Source organism: Scophthalmus maximus, chromosome 14 (genome assembly GCF_022379125.1).
Source record: "Scophthalmus maximus strain ysfricsl-2021 chromosome 14, ASM2237912v1, whole genome shotgun sequence".
NCBI lineage: Eukaryota > Metazoa > Chordata > Actinopteri > Pleuronectiformes > Scophthalmidae > Scophthalmus > Scophthalmus maximus.
The window spans coordinates 20,259,818-20,286,356 of record NC_061528.1 but is presented as its reverse complement, the minus strand read 5'-3'; the positions used below and the strand labels follow the sequence as shown (position 1 = coordinate 20,286,356).

At 42.8% G+C, this 26,539-nt stretch overlaps 1 protein-coding gene across 1 annotated transcript; it reads right to left on the bottom strand.

Annotated features, from left to right (window-relative positions):
- efnb2a (ephrin-B2a) lies at positions 1-26,539 on the bottom strand. Its single transcript, XM_035604336.2, has 6 exons — positions 26,428-26,539; positions 25,691-26,306; positions 15,408-15,691; positions 7,256-7,348; positions 5,493-5,603; positions 1-3,878 (listed from the first exon to the last, which is right to left on the bottom strand). The coding sequence occupies exons 2-6, from the start codon at positions 25,801-25,803 to the stop codon at positions 3,472-3,474; spliced, it is 1,008 nt and encodes a 335-aa protein (XP_035460229.2). The 5' UTR covers positions 25,804-26,306; positions 26,428-26,539; the 3' UTR covers positions 1-3,471.

Genomic DNA, 26,539 nt, shown 5'->3' with positions numbered 1-26,539 from the left:
TCCATAGGAAAAACATTTTATTGAAAAACATTTTCAGTTTGTAACAGACTGGTGGAATGTGTGTCATTTATCCTCACTTTTAACTTGTTTTAAATTTTTGAATGTTAAACCATTTTTTCACAGCCTGGCCATCTCGTACTGCAAAGGGGGGAAGAAGAGGGCAATAGCCACCCAGTAACCATGAACATGACTAAAGAAAACCAGGGGGAGATGGACAAACAATGCAAATATAATACTGTGTTACTTACAAACTGGACTGAAATTAAATCATAAACAAAGGAGAAAAAAGAAACTAATTAAATAAATATTTATGGTACACACTTATGGCACAACTATGCAGCAGTCGGTTTGGCAACTTTTCTCTCATTTTTTAAAACCAAATTACCATTGAAACAGTGCAAAAGGGGAGGGAGTGGGGAGGACATGGGCTTTCGAACGCACGCTAGCTAAAATACATAGCAAAAGATTCAAATTTTATACAAAACATCTTACTTTAAGAGTTTATAAAAAATGTTTTTATTGGGTTGTGGTCAATATTTACATAAGCTATTTACCAAAAAAGTAGTATGCTCTGTTTTACTGAAGTGTATTCTGTTTTTTGTTTTTTTTCCCCCATTTACTTTCCTAAAAAGGTGAATAAGGCTATTGTAACAACCCAGGATCCATATACAATACAAACATTAATGTATTTACAGTTTCTTACCTACAGAAGTACGGTGCAAAATTACTGAGTCAAGTGACCAAGGGCTGACCATACGAGCAAGGCATTTACAGTAGCCTGAGGTGCTTCTCCTAGCCCGTGTGCTAAGACTCTCACAGAATCGCTATGAAATTTCATAACAGGTTGAACCAATCCTGGTCAATGTTGGGAGAGCGTTAGTTGAGTGGCTGCTAAGAAAAGGACGTCAGATTCAAAGAAACTAATAAGATTGTCATATTCTGCTGCAGACAAACAGCAACTAAACAGCTATTTCTTTGTCGTGTGAGTGTGTCTCTTTTCACCTTTTCCTAAAATGCTGTTCAGGTGTGATATACGCATATATGTCTTTTAATGGTTTCATTTTTCACAGTTTACCTTTTGTACTACGGCACATGGTTCAAACAGAAAAGGGTTCAAATAATACTACAAATAATGTAGAAAATAAAAACTAATAGCAGGCTTGGGAGAAGAAATTTGCTAGTTTTGTGTCATTTGTTTGTTACATCTTTCAGTGGTTAAGAACACTTTCCATAGGTGTTTTTTTTCTTTTCTCTTAATTGACTAAAAAAATAAATAGGAATTGCATATTTGCAGATTTTGTAGCCTCTTAGAGGCACAAACCTCAGATCATACAAGGCTTGGCTTTTCGGTGAAATTTAATGTTTTTATGAACAAATGACAATGTTAATGATGGCCTGATATATGCACGAGAATGGCCTAAGTCACGATTATGATCAAACCAAAGACCAAAGATATTAATGAATGTGAAGTCACTGAAATATTGATGTGCTCAACGCGCGCGCAAACACACACACATACAAACATACATGCACAGAGAACATGAAAGTTGTGTATCAAGGAGATTTGGGGGTGCTGGGAGTTTGGGAGATTATCCTTTGGGAGATGCTACTAAGAATGAGTGTGGGAGAAATAGCTACTCTGTCTCCTTGTGTACACCAATGTAAGCTATTTTGGGTTGGATAACTCTCCTGCCCTGGTCCTTCTTCCCAGGACCAAGTCCTGTGCCTGCAGACATGAAAACACAGAACTCAGTGGGTCGAGAGATATCAAATAATCAAAAACCTAGATTGCATAATGTGCACTTATACGATAATATATTAACATTACTTCTTCTTCCTCTCCATACCGCCTGACAACACCTGTGCTCAATGTGTCTATCATAAATAAATTCAGCTTTTTATTCTCCTTTTTTTAATGTACATCTATTTTGAAACAAAATAAAGAAGTAAATCAAAAACTCACGATATGGAAATGCTAATGGAGATTCAGAAATAGTGAAAATGTAAGTAGAAGTCCCTGTGCTTTGTATAATGAGAATAGGAGAGCACCAGTAACACTGATTTTGGGCAACCCTAAACATCAATGGACCCCAAAGGGGTAAACATAACAGTACCTTGAGCTGTTTCAGCCAGCTATGCTAACCTAAAGATCTCAGGACTCTCACCTCTTCACCTGATAAAAAACTATGGTAGTAAGGCAAAAAAAAATTGTATTGCCCCCCTAACACCCTAACAGTGTTAAAAGCTCAGGTTCCAGAGAAGTTGAGGCACGCTCTTGCTACAAAACCTGTCAGGATACAGCTACTCTCCCATCTCTAGGTCTAACTGTGACTCTCTGTGGACCACTGTGAAGAATGGAGGTACCGCAATAGGGATTAAAAGTGCTGCTCTATGTATGGAAGTCCTCCACTCTTCTCAGGAGCCACCTTGACAGACCTGACTCTACTCGCACCCTATCAGGGGGAAGGGTGCAAAACTGAAAGAAATAACTTTTGGGTAACTTCACATATGACTAAAGGAAAAGGAAACCACACGTTATAACCAAAAACAAGATAATGGTAAATGTTGACATTTTAAAATAAGGAAACTGTTTTTTTGTCCTCAAAACCTTCAAGTAACATCACAAGGTTTTCAGCAAATCACAGTAAGTGATATGCTAGAAACATCTTATCTGGGAATCAGGAGAAACAATGCGACTCCACACTTAGGGGAAAACTGTTCACATCGACTGGTGGGACGGTGTGTCTGCGCGTGTGGGTAATTTGTGTACATGTGATGGTGAGTATGTGGGTGGCAGGGTGAATGGGTGATCTCAGAGAGTCAGTCAGGAAACTCCCAGAGAGAATTGGTGTGAGAATCTCTCTCTCCTTTTCCAGGTACTGCGGGTAAATCCATACAGTCTCTCTGGCTCATGAGCATCAAGGGAGGGCAATCATTTTGTGAGTTCATGATTAGCCCATATCCTCCCTTACTTCTCCTCACTCATTAATTTTTGTCTCTTTCCCACTCTTTTTCCAAGCAGTAGTCTTTCTTAAGGTGAGGTCAAATATTCCTTTTCCTCCTTTCTTCCCAGGGAAACCTTCACATCCATACATCCGTTTGTCCTTCCAAAGAAAAAACACACTGTGCACATATCTAACTTTCTGATCACGCAACACTCAGTTCCCCAAAACAGGGAGCGCCAAACTCCCAGAGAGCAGCAGCAGTGACAGCAGCAGGCTTCTCTCTGGCCTTCCACTCTAACCCATCTGCCCCAAATGTGATGAAATCAGACGGCAAGGTATCAGCAAAACTTTGAGAAAGAAAAAAATTGTGACAAAACAACAGAGAAGAGGTGGAGGAGCCGACAGAGTGAGAGAGAGACAGAGAGAGTGTTTGTTTGCTGGCGTGCAGGCGGTGCCAGCCAAAACCAAAGACCTGCTCTGCCCCGGGGATTGTTCCAGTTTGTCTCTTGCTTTTAAAAGTCCCACCTCAGACTTTGTAATAGATGTTGGCCGGGCTCTGAGGCGGCATCTCCTGAACTATGTAGACTGGGTGGCCGTAATCGCCGCTGACCTTCTCGTAGTGCGGGCAGAAGACGCTGTCAGCAGTCCTGAGCGGGATGATGATGTCACTGGGCTCCGAGCCGTTATTATTCCCGCTGCCTCCGCTCCGTTTGGGCGTGGCCAAGGTGCTTAGAGACAGTGTGGCAGCATGCTGTGGCGAGTGCTTGCGGTGCCGCCGCCGGTACTTGAGCAGCAGCAGGACCAGCATGATGATGATGATGATGAATATGACGCTGCCTGAGGCGATGCCAACGAAGATGGCCACATCAGAGCCAATGATGCTTGAGGACTTTCCGCCGTTGTTATTGTCGTTGCCTTCTCTGGGTGCTACATCTGGAAGACAGAGGCAAGCAACATTGAGTGAAATGCCGAGACGATCCCTGGAAACCATCTTATTTTTTCATCTCGAGATTAAGCTTGGGTGTGCACACAATGAACTAGGTCCTACAGTCGGTCTGACTGTATCAGAATGCACAGTTGTTTGTAGCTGTTATGAATGGCCTCATTCAAAGGCAAGGTGAAAAACTAATCATAGTAGTGAGGGGAAAAAACTGTTGGCCACAGCCTTCCTCATCTGATAGTGAGGAGTTGTGGGGGAAGATGCTGAGAAATGTTTTCAGCAGTGTTTCTTTTCTATGTCTTGACCTGCCTTTCACTGCTATTCTTCACAATCTTTTCATCCTGTCACAGTAAAGCTATAGAATCACAGGGACTGAGAAGGAAGTCTGTCTATATAAGGTTTTTCTATAAAGTCCCATTTGATCGGTGGCCATTCAAATTCAGCTGGTTTAAACTGCACATTGAAACTAGGGCAACCTGAAAGGATGTGGAGATGCTCTGGAAATACAGGTACAGGCTAATGGCACTAAAATAAAAAGCATTTTGAAAGACAAAAAAGGAACATTTATTTTCGTAATAACAGCAGGAAGAAACTTAAAGAAGTATTCAATGTTATTATGAGACATCAACTATGAAAGCCTAGCTGTGTTCTGACTCACAGCTATGGACACTCTGGTTCACATCCAACACTGAAGGGCGGGTGTGTTCTGTTCTCCCCGGGACTTGATTGTGTTCCTGGGCAGGCAGGATTACTTTGTCCCTTTCTGCTTCCCTTCCGGAAGTTTTACAAGGGGATTATGCTACCTCAGACACTCTGCCCTTAGCACCCATATGCTCCTGCTATTGGCCGAGATGGGTGAGACATAAAAAAGCAGGAAGACAAGAAAAAGAGATGCTTATGTCTGCAAAAAATAAAAAAAGTGTCAGCGTGATTTAAAGGGGGAGGATGGCGGATCTGTATGCTCGATGTCAGAATTGGGGGGGAAATAGTGTCAGACAAGGCCACACCCACAGCAACCAGGACACAGGGGGAAGGAGGACTGTTTATATAGGTCAGCTTGTTTTTGTTCTTGGGCCCTTCCTGTTTCTTTTTTCCTGAACTCATCTCATTGGGGAAATTGCTGCTCTGATTTTCTTCTTGGGAGATTTTTAACTGCAACATAATACCAGAGCTTAGAGTGGCTTGCCCTGAGCTGCATGTCAGGCTGTGTTGTGATTTCGCACAGCAAAAGAGTGTATCTCTACTAAGAGCAGGTCATTAAAACGATGGCAGACAGCGATTGGATAATTTTCCAGAAAATGTCACTTAAGAGGTAGGTTAATGCTGGAATGGGGCCAATGTGAAAATACCTTATAAGTCCTTGAGAGGCCAGAGATGCCTATCAGTTTTATGGGCAACATTCAATTACTGGCTGACCTTTCTTTCCTTCACTTTCACTCACACACTCACACACACACACACACACACTCACACACTCACACATACATTCAACACAATCTGGCCTTAGCTGGCTGAACAATTGTGCACTCAAATGTCAAATAGTTTGGATAAATCCTCCCCTCGATTACCAATTCCCCAGGATTTAAGCTCAGAGCAGGTGATCTCACCTGACTTCTCCATCACATCATTAGGGTTGTAGGTGTCCTTGGCATCTGACTGCTTTGGAGGGTAGGGTACTCTGGTGGGGTTGTCTTTGGGTGGGATAGGGTCAGAGGGATCTGAAAAACAAATGCACAAAGACACACAGGAATTAATGGGGAATTCTTTATCACAGGATAATGTATTGTGTGTTGTTTCATGTTAAGGGATGGGTTCAATTGTTTTTCAAGTCAACCAGGTGCATCTCTTTGTCCTGGTTCTCACTGCTGGTGTGTTATCTCAGCAACAAACATAGCAAGATGCATCCCTCTGCAGCAGTTCAGCAATAGAAAGATGCTTTTGTATGAAAATCAAACACAAACTGGAAGATACTAACATCATTTTTTTAACAACTTGAGGCTAATTTTGACAGCTGATCCTTAGATGTATTTTTGCATCGAATCAGTGGAATCATGCATTTTACTTCTGGCACTCTAACTCTTTGAACATACGTTTGGGCATGTGAGCATTGTTATAAGATAAATTATCATTGATTTATTCATTCAATCTAAAAAAGAAAGCGGAATTTATAATGGAGGACTGATTGGATCTTTAAAAAAAAATTCTCCAAGCTTCCTTGAGCACCAGAAATGTATCTGAGAGAGGGATTTGGAAAATCTCTTGAACCTCTTTGTGCTTCAATAGTGCACTTAGCAACTCATTATGCAGCCAACTGTTCCTTTACTGGATCCATATAAAAGCAAACTGTTTCTGCAGATATGGCTCCTCATGACTCAGATAATACTGTAATCAACCATAAAATGTAGTTTATGTTGGGGGCTTTTGTTCTGCAGTGAGTCCATATGGTTCTTAATGCTACTATAATATATGTCAGTATATATTATTTGGTTCTGAGCAGAACAAAACAATCACACCAAACACTGGAGCATTTCACTGAGCATCTGCTGTCATTATCACTGCCTCTCTCAGGTTGTGCACTGTCAAGCTCAACTCTGCCAGAAACACACGTAATGATACATTACATATAATAAATCCACTGATTTGTGAGCAACTCTCATCAACACTGAAGCTGATATTCAGTCCTATTAATCAGGAGAACCAATTTCCAGGCCTGTTCAGCACCTCTTCCTCGGAGAGCAGCAGCTTCGATTAATTCCCTGACCTTTAGCAATTCTCAACAGCTCTGAAGCTGGTGTTGACGAGAGGGCCAACCCCAGGAAATTACCATTCTGGGAGGCAGCCAAGCAAATGATTTATGAATAACTATTATTGCTACAATTAAGATCAGGGTCCGATCTGTCTGGTGTGACCGCGTGGGGGGTCAACTGTGAATGTGTATTCTTCAGAGTCTCTCGAATGCCACTCAGGCTGTAAGTGTCATCCATGCAGCGTCATGGATCATTAGCATTATGTGTGTTTGTGCATCTAAACAAGACTTGCAGGTGTGGAAAGCCTTCAAGCAGAGAGAGCATATATCAGCAGACATTCCCAGTGTGTGTGTGTGTGTGTGTGTGTGTGTGTGAGAGTCTCAATTGTGTGTGGGTGTATGTTTCATTGCATTAGGCTTCCACTAGATTAGATCTCCTGCTCCCTCGCAGCCCAAGGTGTCATGGAGACGATGGAGCAGTATGCTGTACAGCCTCCTATGACTTTAAAAGGGTATTTTCAGAGGCTCACACACTTAAGCATTAAGTGTGAGTGCTGCATTTCTGTTGCTGCCCGCTCATGCCTTCAGGCGTTCACAACTGTAATTTAATAATACAATACTCACTTTGTCCCACTTTCATGATTATTTTCATGGACCTGGTTTTGCACACTCCCCCTTCCTGGTTGTCGATTCCCTCCATGGTGCCATTAGAAGTAGCTGCAGCAGAACAGAGAGAAAAGAACAAGGTTACACTTAACTGTCACCACTTGCTCATACGCAGTAGGATTTAAGGCAGGATGTTGCTCCTTTTTTACGCCTGCCCCTTTTGTATTAAAGGTACGATCATGGAATGGAGAAAGCAGTGAATGTCGTCACAGAGCTGGATCGATGTCTGTGTGAAAGTGCGAGCTGGCATGGCAGGATAAACGCAGACACAATTGTTTTAACAGCAATACAGTGGTTTAAAAAGGGGCTATTCCGAAAATCTGGTACTAAAAAGTTGTGTTGGGGAATTGTGCTGCCATATAGGCCTCAAGCCTATCTCGAAAAAACAGCAATTCCCAAAGACAACTTAGGCACTGAAAGCCTCCCTCTGGAGAAGGATATGACTCATACCCTCTTTAATAAAATCACAATTCACCCCTTCATCACCTCAGTCGCTCCACTCCGACAGAATATTTCACTTCCCCAAAGTCAATTAGCTTGAGTAATTGTGACTGTAATATCCCTAACTGTGCTGATGGGGCTCGTGGAGGAGGCAGTCAAGGGAGGTAAGGAGGGAGAAGAGAGTGAGAGAAAAGGAGACCGCTTTATCTACGACGACAGTGGCCATCTTGGAAAGCCACTAACAACACAGGTGAGAGGTATCCAATTATTAAAGAACACACTTTTGGATTTTAAAAGCCCTAAAATTCTGAGATCTAAAAGTCAAAAATGCTGCTTAAGAAAAAGAGGATCAGGCAGTGAAATTAAGGGAATAGAGGCAGGTGATACATAACTCAATAGCTCTTAGATGAAAAGAGCTTAAAGGATCTGAAAAATGTTTTGAGAGTAGAAAACATAATTTCAAACTAAACACTGCGTTTAAGGGACAGCAGCGGATGTTGGGAGAGGAATCTGGTTGGGCAGTGCAAAGACGTCCCACATGAGAAATTAATAAATAAAAATGTTCTATGTGCAGATGCCGTACAAACCTTTTCAAAATAGAAACTGCACATTTGATAAAAGAAATATCTACTTGTGTCAGACCTGTACAGATGTGGCCCACACACAGACAACAGCAAACTGCCCTGCCAAGTCTCAATCAGCTGGGTGTTTTCTATACCATTCGCTGTCTCTACTTGCTTTACTTTGCTTTTATCAGTGCTGCCTCTGGAGGCTGCTGTGCAGAACTGCAACTCAGATCATTGGTTGGGACAAGGAAAAGGCAAGGAAGGGTGCTGGGGTGGGGGTGGTGGTTGTGGTTGTGAGGGGGGCAGGGCTTGTGGTCTATCAGGTCGGTAACACAGAGGCTAACGAGCTGCCAGGGCTTAGCGGCTTGGCTTCCCGCCAGTGCACAGTGGCCCACATTCAATATGACTGTTCCCACCACACCAAGTCCCCACTCTTCCCTTCCCTCTGTTTCCTCTTCAGCCTATCCTTCTCTTTCCCCTATTCTAGAACAACACACCATCATCCAGAGTTTCCTCTTTTCTGGAGTGGCCACCTCACAGCCCTGAATTCCTTTACCCCTGAACACGCTTGACACATCAGCATGTCTCACTCCAAGTCCCTCTGCACCTGACGCAGTTTCATCATCTGCAGAGGAACAGGCAGGCAGGTGCTTCATGAGATCCTGATTGAAATAGCTTTGACAAATGGAACCCTGCGTCATTTGCAACTTTCTCCTTCTCTTCTTCCCCTTTGTTACTGATTTTCCTTCCTTTTCCTACTCCTTCAGCTACCAATCATTATGATACCATTCCCCTTGCAATGATGGGAGTGGACACAAAGAGCATGTTAACAAGGACTCCCTGCCTCCCTCCCTCCCTCCTCCTCCTCACCCTCCATCTTGCCTCCTCTCTCCCCCTGTCTTTTTCCTACGCTGACCTATGGCTTTTCAGCGGAGATTGAAAAGCACATTACAGACAAAGCTCCTTAAAGGCTTGTGCTCCTGTTCTTGTGTGTGTACGCAAATGTGTGTGCTGGTGTTCATTACATAAACCTGTTACCACAACACACAATCATTTTACAATGCTATACCTTAACCAATCCATACACCTGTTTATTTTTGATCATTACAAATTTATGCTTTTTTTGCTGTTGTATTTGAGGTATTTGAGGTATGACCAATGTGGAATTCTAAGACACATTCTGACACCCACTTTTGCAGGAGATGTCAGAGTTCACAACGTGTTAAGGGTAGAGGTTGTATTTGGGTCTCCTATGGTAAGCTTCTTGCCACTTGAATCACCTCCTTTCTTCTTGCTCTCCTCCCTTCATCTGACCCTCTTATCCTTTGTCCTATTAAACCATTTAACACATCCACACTGATCAAGACTCAAAAATAGAAGCATCCTAATCATTCCTCAACACCCTTCAATCTGGAGTAATTTTAAATCTTTAAACTTTATTTCCCCTTTAAAGGTGGAGCTAAACACGACCTCTATGACAAGGCAGCAATCCAGGCAAGCTTGACTTGGACTTAAACAGAATTTGATTGTCCAAAACTGCTAAGGCTGGCTGAATGACTTGGCTCTCCTCTGTCCTGCCAGGCAAGGCCAGGCTGGACCGGCTGACAGACTAGCTGGCTAGAGTTAACCAGCTAATCCGTAATGCTGATAGAACACTGTAGAAAGAGGGGGTGGGAAAGACCGGGTTCCTACAAGAAACTCACAGATAGATTTAGTCATCAACTACTGCTAGTTCTGGCTTTCAGAAGCCAGATAAGATTCATAGAGGGGAGGAAAGTTAGGGAAGTGCTAGAGGGGAAAGAGAAGAAAAAATGCGAGATTAACCCACTACTGCAGCTTATGTGTGACCTTCTGCAAAACAAAGAGGAACACTGAGTGAAAAAAACACATGAAGGACACGAAGAAGAAAAGCAACAACAAATTTTCACCACTCACTCCATCTCGACTGAAAATTACAGAGTCTATTTTCTCACTGCTTTCAATCCGGCAATGTGGTTACACACACACACACACACACACACACTCGCACACAGTGCAAAAACAAGGCCCGCAATCAAGGAAAAAGGCTATCAGGAAAAAAATTGCTCACCGGCTATGACAAAATACCGCTTAAGACCAAGGTGACAGCTTGAGCGGGTCCCCCCCCCCCCCCCCCCCCCATACACACGTAGTCACATGTAGTCTCAAACAAATGGTAGAGCGTCCTCACCCTTGAGTGTTGGCCTGCCTGCTTCTGTTTGAGCCACCAGTAAAATTAACACAATCACACTACTAGCATGCAGCACTCCAGCCACTTTCCCACCCCCACACACAAAACAAATGCCCCACCCCCATCCTCACCCTCCTTAATTTAATTTAACACCCTTAACTTAATTTTCTCCTGTTTATCAAATCAAGGCAAATCGCCCTGTGTTTAACGAGACAGTCAATTGTGAGCTGCAATTCAGATAAAGGCTGTTTCTTCTTCTCCAAATGTAACCAGCTAATAGGAAGAACCTTCCATAACACAGATAACTTTGCTCACACAGAATTAGTTTAGAGTAGCTGAGAGTAGTTCGGCGAATGCAATATTCAAAGAGTGGCGCTAGTTCACAACACTTTAGCTGTCAGCTAATATTTAGGAAAACTAGTACAGTATGAAAAGTTTAGAAAAGCTTGAAGCTGCCACGCTAACGTTGCCAAATTTTCTGGGTATAATTAGTACACAATGCACTGCAGAAAAACAATGGTGGGCTGTTCATAAATAGTGGAGTAGAGCAAAGGCATTACAACGAGAGACTGAGCAGGCATCTTAGAAAGACTGATAGGAAGGGACAGCATTGGTACTGCACAGAGAATCAACGGATGGGCAGAATGTGAATGAAAGCATGTGTCCCAGAAAGACAGAAAGAGCAGAAGAAGAGAGACAAAGGCAGCTATGATCTAAACTCAAAGAATAATTACCATCCGGCGGGCTGCCATGGAGCGTGAAACCACCATTACAGTGCCGGTGTTACAGCCCCCCCCCAAAAAGAAGCTGTCTGATAACTACTACAATTCACCACTTTAAAAAAACAAAGTTTACTATTTTCTGTTGTGACTGGAGCAAATGGTGATTAAAGTCATTTTTTTTTTCTTTGCGGTGCAGTCCTGTCCTCCTTGTGGCCACTTTCAGCTCATCTCTCCTCGGTCTCGCTATGCTCCCATTCCCTTTTGCTCACCCATCTCTCTCTCTTCCTCTCTCCTTCTCCTGCCTTCCATGATAGCTCTCCTTCCTTTTTGTCACTCTGTCTACCCTCCTTATTCATCTCTCTTTCCTCCCTCCCTCCACTCTCTCTCCCTCTTTAGCTCATGTAATCATCTAGCTCACTAGGTTCTCCACTGCAGGCCATGCTGCCACACACAATCACATCAAACTCTTCTGCGCTCGACTGGAGCAGAAATGTGCATGGCCACTCTGGCGAATACAAACGTGCGCACACACACACACACATTTACACACACACTTACACATGCAGAAATGTGCACACTTAAGCGTGGTGACAGAAATCTGCACTGTACAGCTGCCCCTTCTATGTATGCAAGAAACAAAAGAAGAACATGAAAAGCTAGGCACAGACACACACATTAAGGCTCACCATATAACACACACATGGTATGAATAATTTCAACTTCACTGGAAACTGACCACCTATCAGTCTTTAGGATGATGAAGCTCAAATGTGCTGAGGCCTCTTTCACAGTTTGACTCTAAAAGGGCATCTTTTGCATTAGGGTTTAGCACATCCATCTAATCTAGGTTTAGCCTTTATACACTTCTCAACACAACGCACCTATAATTCAATCGGTTGAGACTTCGATCAGTAGCATTGATGTGGAGGCCTTAGCGATTGTACGAAGAAATGGAGGATTAAATGCTGGTTAATTAATTACATATCAAGTGCTCACCACAAAAGGCTAATGAAATCCTCTCTGTGAACTTTCCCGAAGCAGTCACTCCGACAGATCTTGGTTGGAGGGGAGATAAAAAGATGGAGGTGCTTTCACAATTCACTCATTGGCCTTCTGCAACACCACAAGGTTAAAAACAACCATGAATTTCACTCTGCCTCCTCACACCTCTGTGCACTTCTTTTTTGTTTATTTGTGCTTTACTCCTGCTGTTAGCAGCAAACCCTAACCCCTAAGCAGCCAATAAAAATAAGGAACAGTGCTAAGTGCACATCATAGGAGTGGGCTGTTAAAGCTGCAGAAATGGGGCTAGAGCTTTCTGAGAAGAAGCAATTAACAGCAAAACGCGACGCACTCCAGGGAAGAAGCAGCTCCCTCTCTCCCCTCTTTAGGCCACATACTGAAATTTTGTGTAGCTGTGATGGAAGGCGGGATGGGGGCTTGGAGGACTGGGATTGTCAGTGGAGGCAAATTTGCAAGAACTGCAAAATTGGATTTTCCAAAACCTCCTTTGAAAGTTCCGAATTGAACTGTCTCACCACTCTTATGTTCCAACTTGTTGACTCAGCAAGCTGATGAAGAGGAGGGGTTTTGGTGTGAGGCGGTGGGAAATTAAATATCCCTGTCTGTTCGGACTGTGGTATACCACAGATGGAAATATATGAAAAGATAAAGTGAGTAGGAGAGTCGATGTCTCTGGGCGTATGTGCTGGTACAGCTGTGTGTGCACAGAGAAGCTGCTCCAAGCTGCACTGTAGCCTCCTGAGGGATAATGTGTGTGTATATGTATTATCAGCGTGTGTGCACGTCAGCTCTCGCACACATGTATCAACCTGTCTGCACTTCCTCGTCCGTGTGCTTCATTAACCTGGAATTAAATATGTGATCACACCCAGTGGCAGGAATGCAGACAGAACACTGGGAGAACCAGAGGAAGTAAACACCAGCATCGGCCCATCAATAATTAATTGCTGCATTTGGGTGGAGAAGCTGAGGAAGAGATGAAGGAGGCTGATCGTGTCTGTGTCTCTTCAGTCAGAACTCCTATAGTTCCTGAGGACACACACACGCACGCACGCGCACACACATACACACACCACATCTTACAGTCTGTTCTTCTCTGGGCGGATGTTCTCATATAGCTTATTTACAAACAAAAAGTTTAAGCAATATCCATATGGATTTTTGGGGCCAATGCCGATACTGAGTAGAGAGTAAAACATTTCATACCGATATATCTGCCAATAAATATATTGAAAAAAATTGGTAATGGTTCCTTAGATTTTCATTATCAAACCCTTATAACAAAGAAATGTAATTGAGGCTTAATATTTTACAGGTAAGACATACAATATATTATAATATCTATAATGTAAGAGAAAGCAATAATTTTTAAGACATAAATGCTCATCTTTTCTGCATTGTTAATTCTGTTTTCATAGCAGCTCATATAGGCAAACATAAACACTGTCCGTGAAAGGCTCATATTGGCTGATTTTATGGGCAACCGATAAATCGGTCGAATTCTAATAAAATCTAACCAAAAAAAGTCAAATGTAGTGTGGCCTTTGTCAAGCATTCAATCTGATAATTAGCTACAGCGTAGTTTTCAGAATAACTGTCCTACCTGCAAGACCACAAAACTAGGTATTCGACAAACACAGCACAACATGCCCCACCATGCAAATATCCTGCAGCTATGACACATTAGTGACAGAGCAGCCACTTTTGCCTGTTTGGTTTAAATTAACTTGCAGAACTGGAAAAGCATATTGTGTTGAAAAAACGTTTTGTTTTTTTTTAGTTTTTCTGAATCAGCTGCTTAACAGATTTCTCTGTAGGACTTCTGAGTACTGTGAAGCTCAGAAGAAATTTAAATTCATAGGACTGGGCTACAGCAGGCAGTTTAGAGAGGGATTTCTAGAGGGCAGTACAATTAGTTCGTACCTTCCACATTTGATTCGCAAATTTTATCCACAATGGTTTGGATAAGATGCAGCATTTCCTGCTCTTCTTTCCTCCTCTCTTTTCCTTCCTTTGACTCACTCAGAAATATGGCCTTCCCCTACTGTGACAGCTCACAGATGGCTGTGGCAGAGCCTCACAGATGGTCCTATCTGCGGCACAACCCCCATCAGTGCCACACAGATGGTTCAGTCCACCTCCAGTGTTTCTAACCAGGGGGCCGTCGCTAAACCCTATCAGAACTTCCTCCCAGGATGGCATTAGTACATCACAGGTAATCGGCAAAGAGGACACACCTGCATCATGGGACTGAATGCTGAATCACTGCTAAGCCAAAAGTTTAGAGGATGATTTTGAAGAGTGTGAGCTGCATGGGGTTCATAGTCTTATGAGTACAGTATGCTTCAATCAGTACTTCATATGAAGTGTATTTAAAGGCCCTTGTCAGACAGGTGTGGTGTGAAGGAGTTTCAGATGCAGTTTCCTGATCTGACAAGCAATGTGTACAAAGCATACTGTACATTTTTAAACATCAGAAAAACTCATTTGTATGTTTTCTGAAAGACTAACTTTCAATAGCTTAGCTTTAAGATTCCAATGTTGAATCATGCAAGAAGCTTGATTATACAAGAAGCAAACCCCAAAAGGACACTCACAGTAGAATCCTTTGGAAGGGGTTAAGCCTATCTTCAAATGGATCTAACATGTTTATTATTTGCTTATATCTACTTGAAAGCCAGGAAATGTATCCTTTTGAACACTCCCAGTGATGATCAGGTAATCCTCAGACCTATCTTTCACCTCAGGTTAATTTACTTGAGTTTATGTCCTACATATACAGTAATATCCATCAATAACCTTTAGAGGAATGAACTTGTGTTCAACTGTGAGGTACACATGAGGAGAGCGTTGTTGACGGCAACTGAAAAGTCAGCTTTGCAAGAACAAAACCCCAAATGAATGTTCACCAAGTAAGATTAAACCACTGAACCTACTGTATATTGGAGCATGTCAGAATGACCCTTCACCAACTCTGACTGTCCAGTTAGTGACTAGAATAAGAAGAATGCACAACCACACAATAAACTCAAAATACAAGGTATGTCACAGCTGCTTCTTCAACCTCACTGAACTGTTGAAGGCTGTTTTCCCCCTACAAGTATGTAAGGCCTAACTTATTATCGCTTCAGGGATGAACAGGTACTTACAGATGATGTAGTAGTCTTTCCCCCTGAAGAATTCTAGGCCCCACAAATTGGGGCTGAACTCCTGAAACTTTAGGGTGAACTTGACGTCCTGGTCAGGCTTGACACAGTTGAGGAGCGGCGTGTCGGCCTTGGTGATGGTGCAACTCTCCAGCTGCTCCCTGGGCACCATATACACCTTGTAATACTCCACTCCATCGGCCACCCCGCCATCCACGCGGGGGCACACAATGTCCAACTTATCCCCGATCTGGGGGTACAATACCACACCTTGGCCGGGCACGAATCTGAAAGAAGGAACAACAGCAAAGAGAGAGAAGCTAGTTAGTTGCAGAAAAAACAGATGAAAAGTCATTCATTATTTGTTGTGGTTTGGAGTGTTTGCCATTAAGCTTCTCTATATCTTGCAAAAAAGAGAAGTCTACTTAATTATTCATGTGGTAATTACTGATTGCATCCATTAAATTTAGATGATGAAGGATAATGGCAGAATGTGTGTGTGTGTGTGTGTGTGTGTGTGTGTGTGTGTGTGTGTGAGTGTATGTCTGTTTGTGCGCACATGTGTGTGTGATGCTAAGTGAACCCCACAATCTGAAGATAAAATAACAGAGCTTTCTTCAGCATTGTGCAGCATGGCAAGAGTAAACATTCAACCGTATAAAATAATGAAGGTGGCGAGCATGCCAGGTGCATGGGAAATGGCTGAAAAGCATTTCCATAAAAAACGGAAAATTAATGATATTAAAAACCCAGACTGGTTTCTTCACAACATGAACAGCAACAGACAGACACAAACACACACACACACACACACACACACACACACACACACACACACACACACACACACACAAACACACTGCAAAAACAAGGCACATAATTAGGGAAAAGACCATCAGGAAAAATTTGCTCACTGGCTATGGCAAAGCACCCACTGAGCCAAGAGTAAGTGAGCTGAGTTTAAATTCCCTAAATTCTTCCCAAAAGAAAAATAATGTTGTCATTTATTCTCCATGTACTGAGAGCCCCTGCAGCATTCCTGTGATTGCACATGCTGGCACACACATTCACAGCTGGAGCTTGAGTTAGAGGTAAATACCTGCTAAATGAATTTCCCCCACACTTGAATGCAGTTTGAAATGTTAACCATGGACACCCAGAAGGCTTTTACAGCATATTGTGAATGCTGATATGAGCAATAGCACAGGAATGCGCAGCAAATATTGACAAATGAAAATTATGGAAACCTCTATATCGATCATAAGCACTTGTGGTACTGTGCGTGTAAATTGGACTGAAATAAACCGTATGAACTAAATAATTTTTCAAGTTCAAATGCTGAACATCACCTAGTTCCACATCTAAATTGTGATTTCTTTGCTTTGTTTATGTGATAGTAAAGTCAATATATTTGGATTTTAAACTAATGATTAGATAAAACAAAATATTTAACAATGTTACTGTAGAATTTGGATCGCCGTTTAAATTTTTTTTAATTGTGACACCACAAACTAAACTGATGAATTAGAAAAAAATACCTGCAGATTAACTGATATTAAAAGTCATTGACAGTCGCAACACTATTGTGAACACCAGTAGATTTATTTTAGAAGAACGATTGTTCTTATAATTTTTGGTTAATTTGTCAATTTACTTTTTGAGTTTAAAAAGATTAGTCTATAAAATGTGAAATTTCTGAAAAATTATTAATTAAATGAGAATTATTATCAAATCTTTGCCGAGTGAAACCTTCTGACCAACAGTTCAAAGACATTCCAATTTACAATTATATACATGATGACATATATAAATGAAAAGCAGCAAATACTCACATTTGAGGTTAAATGTTCAACAATTTGCTTGACTGATGACTTAAATTAATAAATTGTCAAAATTGCCAATTAACTTTTGTTTCAACACTAGTTTTTTGTTCAGTTCTTGTTTTTTGCCTTTCCCTCCAGCAGTATATAGAGTAAACACAGCATGGGCAGGCCCTGCATCTCAAGTGAACTTTGACCCTTTTTCCTGGAAAAAAAGTGATGGAGAAGCTGAGAGAAGCTTATTTCAAAAGCAATGAGACAGAAAATGCTAGTTGTCTGCTCTCCCACTGAGGATTAAGCCTGGTGAGGCTTTTGTTTTTGGTCTGGGTTTGGACTACAAAGAGAACCACCGCAGGGTGGCAGGGAAGCCTTCACACAGGAGACTGAAGGCAAGGCACAGCCGATTTCTACTGAACAGAGTAAATTCATAATCATTATATATATATATTCATTATTAGTGTGAGTGTATGTGTGTGTGTGTGTGTGTGTGTGTGTGCTTGTGTGTATGTGTGTGTGTGTGTGTGTGTGTGTGTGTAGAACATATACTATCTTAAACGTCCTGACAGACACATACTGATTTTTTCTCAGCCCCTTTCCAGCAATGTGTATCATCTTCTCTGCTACTGGCATGAGTATGTGTGAGCGAGCACACAGATGCACACGCATATACACACTTCACACAAATGCATGCACACACACAGCGGCTAACTAGGCCGAGCGCATTTTTTTTCTACCCCCTGGGGACACACTCAGCGGTGGTATAGTGTGTCCAGTGACGGACACAGAGAGAGAGAGAGGGAGAAGGGGGAAAGAGAGGAACGAAGGATATGTATCTATGCATTGTAGCGCCATCTGGCATCATCTTATCATCTGTGTGTCTGTGTCCGAGGGAGGCAGAGGGAAGAAGCTGAGCACAGAGTTCGAGAGATGGAGAGAGAGAGAGTGTGTAAGGGTCCTAAAAAAGCCTTGGGGGTTTCATATCTACATAAATGCTGTGGAGCTGTATGTGTATGTATTAACCTTGTGTGTGCGCGTGCATGCGTGTTTGTGTGTGTGTGTGTGTGTGTGTGTGTGTGTTTGGGGGGGCATGGTTGGAAGCACTCATTCATGTGTGCAAGCGTGCACGTGTTTACAGAGGGGTGAAAAAATAAATGTACTCATGTGCTTATTTTAAACTCTCTCTGTGTGTGTGTACGTGTGTGTGTGCGTGTGTGTGTGTGTGTGTGTGTGTGTTTGGGAGATGGAGAGAGACACCTCGTGGTGGCCATTACTGATCTTAAGAGGTTGATCTAGAATTCCATTGCACTCAACAAATAGAGGTGAACAGCAGAACCTTGTTCTACAGCTCCTTTTCCACATCACCTTGTGCCATCATGCTTGTCTTCCCAGGATGCATGTGAATTAGTGTTCATGACTGTATGGTCTGTATGGTGCTTCTATCCTCTTAAAACTGGTGCTCATGGTTTATGCAGTTCAGATTTAGGGCTTAAAGAAACACTTCAGTTCCCAGTCTGAGATGAGAAAATAGATAACCTCATGTCTGTCTGAGGTTGGAATCTAAGGGTCAAATTACAAAACAAATTGTTACATTTCTGTTTTTTTATAATTCAATAAAATAAATACAAAGTGGAGAAGTGTTTTCACTGGACAGAGCCAAGCTCCCTTTTGCCCCTGCTACCTGTCTTTATGCAAACATGGGCTAAGCTTTCATTTAAAGCCTTATATGACAGGAAAGAAATGTCATAAACTCTAACTTGAGAAAATTAGTCACACTGTCACAGTGCAACCCACTCAGACAAACATACAGACACAGGCCAACACCTACTGTACATATTCATACATGGTAAACAGATGAATCATTTCCCGTCTGATAACAAAGTTTACCTTTCTGAAAATACTATCAACCAGAACATCAGAACTCCTGCTTTGCTAGTGTGAATGCTATCTCTTCAGGAAGCTGGCTACTCGCAAGAAATCAAACAAGATTAAACCTACACAAAGCTAACGCACAGGGAGCGCTGTGTTACACACACAATCACTAACACAGATGTACCGTACAAGAGCTGAGGGAAATGGGTGTGTGTTCTGTGTTTTTCCTCACAGAGTATACGTTTCTGTATCATAATAAATATATCCTGTTTTTTTCACTGCCAATTCAAAATTGAGATCTGCCTTAGCCAGTGGCACAAAAACCAGACTAACACACCACCCCCTCTATTACAAGTCAGTATTTTAGCCAGCTGATCTACAGCAAAGTGCTGTTTAATGAAAGCATTCAATAAAACACAATAATACTATTTGAATGTGTTTAAAGATAAGCTGCTAACATACTGAGGGCAAACATGAGCTCCTCCGGATTGATAGAGAAACACACTAAAAGAATGGAGATGAACGAGTCCTCGTGGATACAAGTTGGACACTCATTCATTTGTTGCACGTATCTCTCTTGCACTGTATCCTCCCCTGCCTGTGATTTTTGGATGGGTACATGTGTGTGTCAGATACCAGACACCTGGCCCAGAGATAGCCATTAGAACAAAACACCGGGTGCACAAGGTCACACAGACAAATTGAGTAGCCTGATACAGTAACGACAATAAGGATGACAACAGGGACGGACGGAGGATGGAAGGGGCAGAAACCAAATAAAAGCTTATCCCGCCATCTCATGAATGTAAATGTATTTACCATCTGTTATTGCACTGACTCCCACCCATGCTAAGACCAAACTATTAATTGAAGATTGATATATACAAAGAAAATAACATGAAAATGATTGTGCATTGCAGCCCTGCTGTAGCGCTCCAGTTTTTGCCCTCTGTTTTCTGTCATGTTACGCAGCATTTGTTCTTCCTCATGAGGGCAACACACCTTGCAGAAAGAAAATTGTGGTGACAAGAGCAAATGGGAGGAAGGAAGAGAGCCAGAGACATAAGCATTTTTCATGAAGCCGGTACAAGGCAAAAATGTGACGCCTTTATTCAACCTTATCATTCTGCATAAAAGGGACGGACACTGATTGGGGGGCATAGTTGCTCCTCATGGCGAAGGTAATCACAGAACTGAAGCTGTGTCTGTGTGGCTTTATTCTGACTTTGTGTGGTTCAGCGTTAACAAGCACAGAGGGAATAATAAAGGGTCTTCTTAACGGCAATATAGCAGGATCTTTGTATAAAATGTCCTAGACATACGTACAGTAGCACATCTCTTCTCACCTTTCTGATCACTGTTTGTCCCTCTGCCTAACCTCCTCCCCCTCGACAAACACACATCAACTGCTCTGACAGTACAGGGAGAAGCTGGGCTCACTGCTCTCATATCTAACCACACTATTGGGCCATTTGGTGGGAAGGTGAGAACAGCCACATCTGCCTGAACTCTCTCATCACAATCTCCACATCTCTGCCAGAACCACGGGGAAAAGCTTTTATAATTTTCTATATTGATAAGGCAAAATCAGACAGCAGCCATTTTCAACTGACAAAAAGCCATCAGCTTTTCTTAGACCAGATTTTAAGTGATGATTTCTGTCTGTGATTGCTCTTTAGCGAATGCCCACTTTCAATTCTGATGAAATTCAAGTATGGATAATACAGAGCCCAAAAGAAGTTAGAAGTCAAAATAACATAATGGCTTCACACACAGCAATACAATTTTATTTTTGTGAAACACAGAGCTGCGTATTTTAGGTTGAGGGAACTTGTTAAACCAAGTGACAGTGAAATTAATGCTGTGTCTTTACAATACGTGATGAACACTGCTGATGCAGGCACACAGGTGGGGGACACTCACAGGGTGTCCCGGAGATGACAGAGGACATCTGTTTTCCTTGTTTATCTTCTAACCACCTTTCTTCCACTTTAACTTTGGTGTCGTGTGTGTGTGTGTGCCGGGGGCAAACAGCAAAGATAAAAAAGGAGAATGAAGAAGAAAAGGAGGAGGAGGACTGAAGACCTACTATCTAAAGAGTTAAAACTACAGCTTCCGTCATCAGACTTCTCAGTCTGTTTTTCCTTGCATTGAATCCCTACATTCTTCTGTCACTGCATATCTCTATATATCACCCTTCACTCCTCTCCCTCTTCTCTCTTTCAGACGTTAAACCACTGCATAGTTGGATCCGTGTGACCAAACAGAGCAACAGTGGCCACCCTGGTGTAATCCTTCCATCCCATTTTCCCCTACGTTCTCTTCCGTTTGCCCTGGTCTTGTAAGAAAGTGGGGTGAAGTGAGGGGAGAGTGAATATTTACTGTGGATAAACAGAAACAGTTTGACTCTGAATCCCATCTGCAACGCAAGGATTCATTATGGTGGCAGACAAAGAGGCCAAGCCAGGACATAGTAAGGGTTAATCCACCCACAATTCTTCGTAGCGCTCCGGCTTTCGCCCTCTGTCGGCCGAGGGGACAGAGGTCTTTACACTGACTGTCACCCTATCCCCCCTTTGTCCTCTCCCTGGTTCTGTCTGCGCTCCATGCCTTCAGCCCTACCTTTCATCCTGTAATCCAGGCCTATGGGATCTGAGCGGGCCTAGACATAATTATCCTCCTCACCCTAAGGGGCCCCGTTGCTTTTTTCTCTCCCTCTCTGTTTCATTTCTCTCGCTTTTTTTCCTATTCTTTACACAATCTTAATCATAAACGTTTCACCTGACCGTGATCAGAAAAAAAAGAGCCGCGTCAAGCTCTATAACCCCGACAGTGCAAACTCTCTGATGAACATGGCAGAATTTCCCTTTCTCTCCATACATTTTTACCTCACCCTTTTGCAGGTCAATGTAGCTGAATTAAAAAAAACTGATTGTTCTCTCTTCTGGCATCAGAAGGAATCAAAGAAAAGGAAAAAAGACAGAATTAGAGACACTGCGGGGATTTTGGAAAGGAGGTATGGTTGGTGGAAGAGGGAGAGCATCGTTACGATATTCAGCAGAAGGCCTCATCAGTCATTCATGATGGACCTGCATCTATATGTCCCCCCCTCTCTCTCCCACTTCCTCCCTCTTTCTAACCCCCCTACATTCACAAAAGTACCCACAGAGGTGCCCCCGCCACTGCCCGGTCACAAAGGGCCTTTGGGCTTCTATGTAATCTCTTAATGAACTGCAGTAGAGGAGAGGGAGCGCTCCTTTTACATAAACCATGTAAAGCAGGCCTCTCTTTTGTTTCTCCCTCCCAACTACAAAATGGATTACCAGGAGAAGGAGGTGTGTGTGGTGTGATGTGACTTGCCCTTATGTGTGTGTTGGGGGTAGATTGGGGTGAGGGGGTGGGAGGGACTTCTCTTTTTCCCCTCAGAAGTTCATGCATAAGGACAGTGAAATAGTAAACAATAATGACATTTAATGAACATAGCTGTAGGCGCTGTGGCGGGACTGTTCCTTTTTTTGTTTTGTTTATTGTTTTAGTAGATGCACACACACTTCCGGACACATGCACTCACAAAGTGTGAGACAGAGAGAAAGCCAAGCTCTTCCTTCATCCTTTCCCCAGCTCGCACATACAAAGGCGTTAGACTGGCCCCGAGTCTTCACGTTTCTAACATTCATCCTTCCTTGAATACTCAAAGAGGAGGACATGCACAAACTAAAGGAGAGGCGCACAGGCAGGAAGGACTGGGTCTGTTGAACATGTTGCTGACCCGCTGAATAAAGATATTTACGCTTTGGGGTTCTCTGTTACCGAGGAGCAATAGGCTTGTGGACTTTCAACGAGCTGTGAAAGGGGATAACAAAAGTTTGGGCGTCGTTCATTCAGCCTACACTCATAGCAAAGTTATTTATCAGACATAACACTGAATTTTTTTTGAAGTCATAGTGATTCATGTTATAGTTGACATTTATTTCCACCAGATAACTTGAACTACAACATTGTTCTTCATCTACTCCTAAAAAAAAAACCAACCCATAACGAGTGTTTACTTAAAAGGAGAGAGGTGTGTATGGTCACACAATGATATCACTCTGTCCTTTTTTATCTCTGAACTCCTCATCCAGACAGAACGCGAAGAATGTGCACATGCACAGCTAATTCCACGGAATGCCTGCTGCATTTGTGGCAGCCCAAAGCTTACTTCACTCAGAGGGTGGACACGCTTTGTTTTCTCTTCTTTCCAAAATCAAAAGTGACAGGTCAAATGAAATTTGCAAGGACTGTGGCTCCAAAATGGAAAGGTTTTCATTCTCTACATTTCAAAAACACAAAATGATTTGTTGGGTGAGACCCGTGTAATAAACTATGCAGAAAAAGAAGGCTTTACCAAGAGGCAAAGTATGTCCATACGTGGCATGATATTGTAACACATACAACTGGGTCTGGTCTCAGATTTTTGGACCTCACTCTTTATTCTCTGCATTCTTATTTTCCATGTGTTCTACCAGTTTGCATTGGCTACAGACTCTGCATATCATTCAATCAAACTCCTCATGTTAAAAAGATTTCTGGTTGTTTTTATCATCACATTATTTCTATAAAGGCTACAAGGTCAGCAAATGGCACTGTAGTGGTCTCCAATATACAACTCATTCGAGATTAAATGTAGGTTTCCAAAGTGGAACCTTCACCTATATAAACTATTAAAATGCATGTATTTTCCTTCTTCTGTATCTCAGAATTGCAAGTATAATTTGGTGCATCATCAGGTCAGGACACAGATGGCCTTGGCAGTCAAGAGGACTTGAAGGCTGAAGGTGGTGTTTAGTGGAGTTTAGTCCTATGGACAACGCAGAAAATCCTCTCTGCAAATATATTGAAATACAACGTTCAGCAAACAGGCCTGCGGTTTATGACCATTCTCAGAAGTTGTAGGCAACACGCACAGACGCCTGTTACACCGCCATAACGTCTCTATTGTGCTTGACTGAGGGGAAAACAGGAGACAGAGAGGTAGATAGGCTTTCTGGCTGTACTGGACCCAAAAGCTGAATTATTGAGTGACTTGGAGTTTAGCCGTGTCGAAACGGCCACAAAGAGGGGCGCCCCCCGCCGGGCTGAGAGCAGGGATGTAGAGGAGGAGAAAGACACCTTTTTTCATTTGAAGAAAGGGGGTTTAGTTGCCTTTCTTGGCCTTCAGGAATATGGAGTAGGCTAATGGAAGGTCTGGATGATCTTGAGATAGGTGGATGTGATACCAGAACAATGGCAGGAAAAGAGACGAATGGTATAAAGGCCTGTGTTTGTTCGCCTTTCTCCCTATATCACCCACAGGAGGTCAAAGTTAATGCAATATTATGAGAAAACATGCACACCACTGTATGGGACATCCTGAGATCCCACTTCCAGACGCTACAGCTCCGCTGTTGTGGCGCTTGATATTCATGCGGTCACAGCAGCAAGAAACGGCTGTAAATGGTTGGAGTGGCGGGTTGTAGGCGAATGGCGGTCTCTATTTAAAGTTTTCATCCTGCGAACCATATTTCCAGCATAATTTGCTCTGAAAAGAAACCGCTGTATCTCCAAATAATTATTAATTTATTTTGCAACGAGAATGCTGGATAAAGTAACAGAGCCTCCGAGGCCCTGTGGTGCGTCCCGCCTGCTCCACGAAGCCTCCGTCTCCTCATATTAAAGCACAGGATTCTTTCTTCATCTGTTTCTCTCATTTATATTATATTTCATTAGGGGGGCTACAAAAACATCCAACATTTGACCAGTACAACTGTGAGGGAATAGACGGAGACAATAATGACCTCAACCCAGCTTCAAAAGTCTGTTTCATTATATTTACTTGGACCTGTAACTAATATGAGTTGTAATACGCCCAGACGGAGTTATTATTGACTGAGGAAACGAAGCGTAAAATTAATTTTATCCTCCCTGCGCACAAGCAGAAAAAGTCATACATCCCCGCAACTCCACAAAAACAACAAATATTGTGTGAATCACTATAACTGCTTGGCTTCTTGCTCTGAGGTGTTTTTGTGCATCGCTGACTGAGTGCCGCACGGCCGAGCGGCCCATCGTTGTCCACTGCGCGTCAATGTTCCCCAACGGCGAATCAGTGAAAAAGAGTAAAGTAACAATTTCTGTTGTCCTGACAGGTGTTTGGATGAGTATGAAAGCTTTGTCGTTTTAACCATATTATCCCGTGTGGTTGTTCCGATATATCTTTCTCAGAAATAAAAAACCGGGAACTCAGTTCATAAAGTGTGAGCTACAGGGCGGGCGCAGGAATTGATTTGGATCTGTGTTTCTTTTGACATATTTGTCTTTCCAGACGCGATTCCAAAGGAATGCCGCTGTGATAATAACAGGTGAGGATGAATTCAAATTTCAAATTGCGCTCCAATGTTTCTGCAAAAGTACCTCGTGTTAACTCCTGTTAATTTACGCATGTAAGCCATGGGAGGCGAGAAAACCAACATTAGATTGCCTTATTTTTCATGGGAGTCTGGTATGAAGCCGTCTCCACACGGGAGAGCATAGGGCACTACGGGAGCCATTCATCAGCGCGGCTTGTGTTCCACTTACTTGGTATTTGTTGTGTTCCAGTAGATGGACTCCAGGATGAGTGCCCGGCACAAGTCCACTTTGAAGGCAATAAAAAAAACTCCAAAATAATATCTCCACATCGAATCCCCCATGGTGAGCCCGCGTGCCTCCAGTGGGTGCACAATCCGTCTCAAAACCACCAAATCTCTATGTCAAAAAAATGAATAGCGAAATCAGAAGACAAGCGCTCCAGAGAGGGCTGACCGCGGCAATTTCTTCACTTTATATCCCGATCCAGTGGCGATGCGCACGGACCACAAAACCCCGATCAGAGCATCTCCAGAAGAGAGACCTGCTACAAAAACCAAAGGCGGACGGCAGCAGTTCATTCAGCAGACAGTGCGTTAATATTCTCCCCGCTCAGTGCGCACACTTCAACCCGCTGCAATACATCCCTCAGAGAGAAGAAGTGTTGTCCGCTGTCGACAGGGCGGCAGATGGAAATCAATAGAAATAGAAATCCCCCTGCGTTTAAGTCCAGCAATGCCCCGTGAACATCCAGAACAGGAGCAGCAGAGGAACGGACAGTGGCGGTTGGTGGAATGTTGAGATATTCTCCTTTCAGCTGGTGCCAGTGGTGGTGGTGAGCAACAAACTGTGGGTGACAGCAGCCGAAAAATGAGAAAGGCTACACAATGAGGTCGGATGGTCAAAATGAAGAAAATGGTAAAATATGAGAATGAAAGAAATCAAAAGAGGAATGGAAATTCTCATACTGTGGATCCCCAAAAACCAAGCGTTGCAGCTGAACCCTGCTGATCCGTCCCAGACGCCCGCACACAGACGCAGGGGATGCTTCTTCAACGACGCTCCGATGCCTGGGTGGAA

Coding starts and splice junctions, on each gene's coding strand:
- efnb2a (XM_035604336.2), bottom strand. CDS start 25,803: ATGGGGGATTCGATGTGGAGATATTATTTTGGAGTTTTTTTTATTGCC. Junction 7,349..15,407: donor GAAAGACTACTACATCATCT/GTAAGTACCTGT, acceptor GTTCTGCTGCAG/CTACTTCTAATGGCACCATG. Junction 3,879..5,492: donor TGATGTGATGGAGAAGTCAG/GTGAGATCACCT, acceptor TCTGTCTTCCAG/ATGTAGCACCCAGAGAAGGC.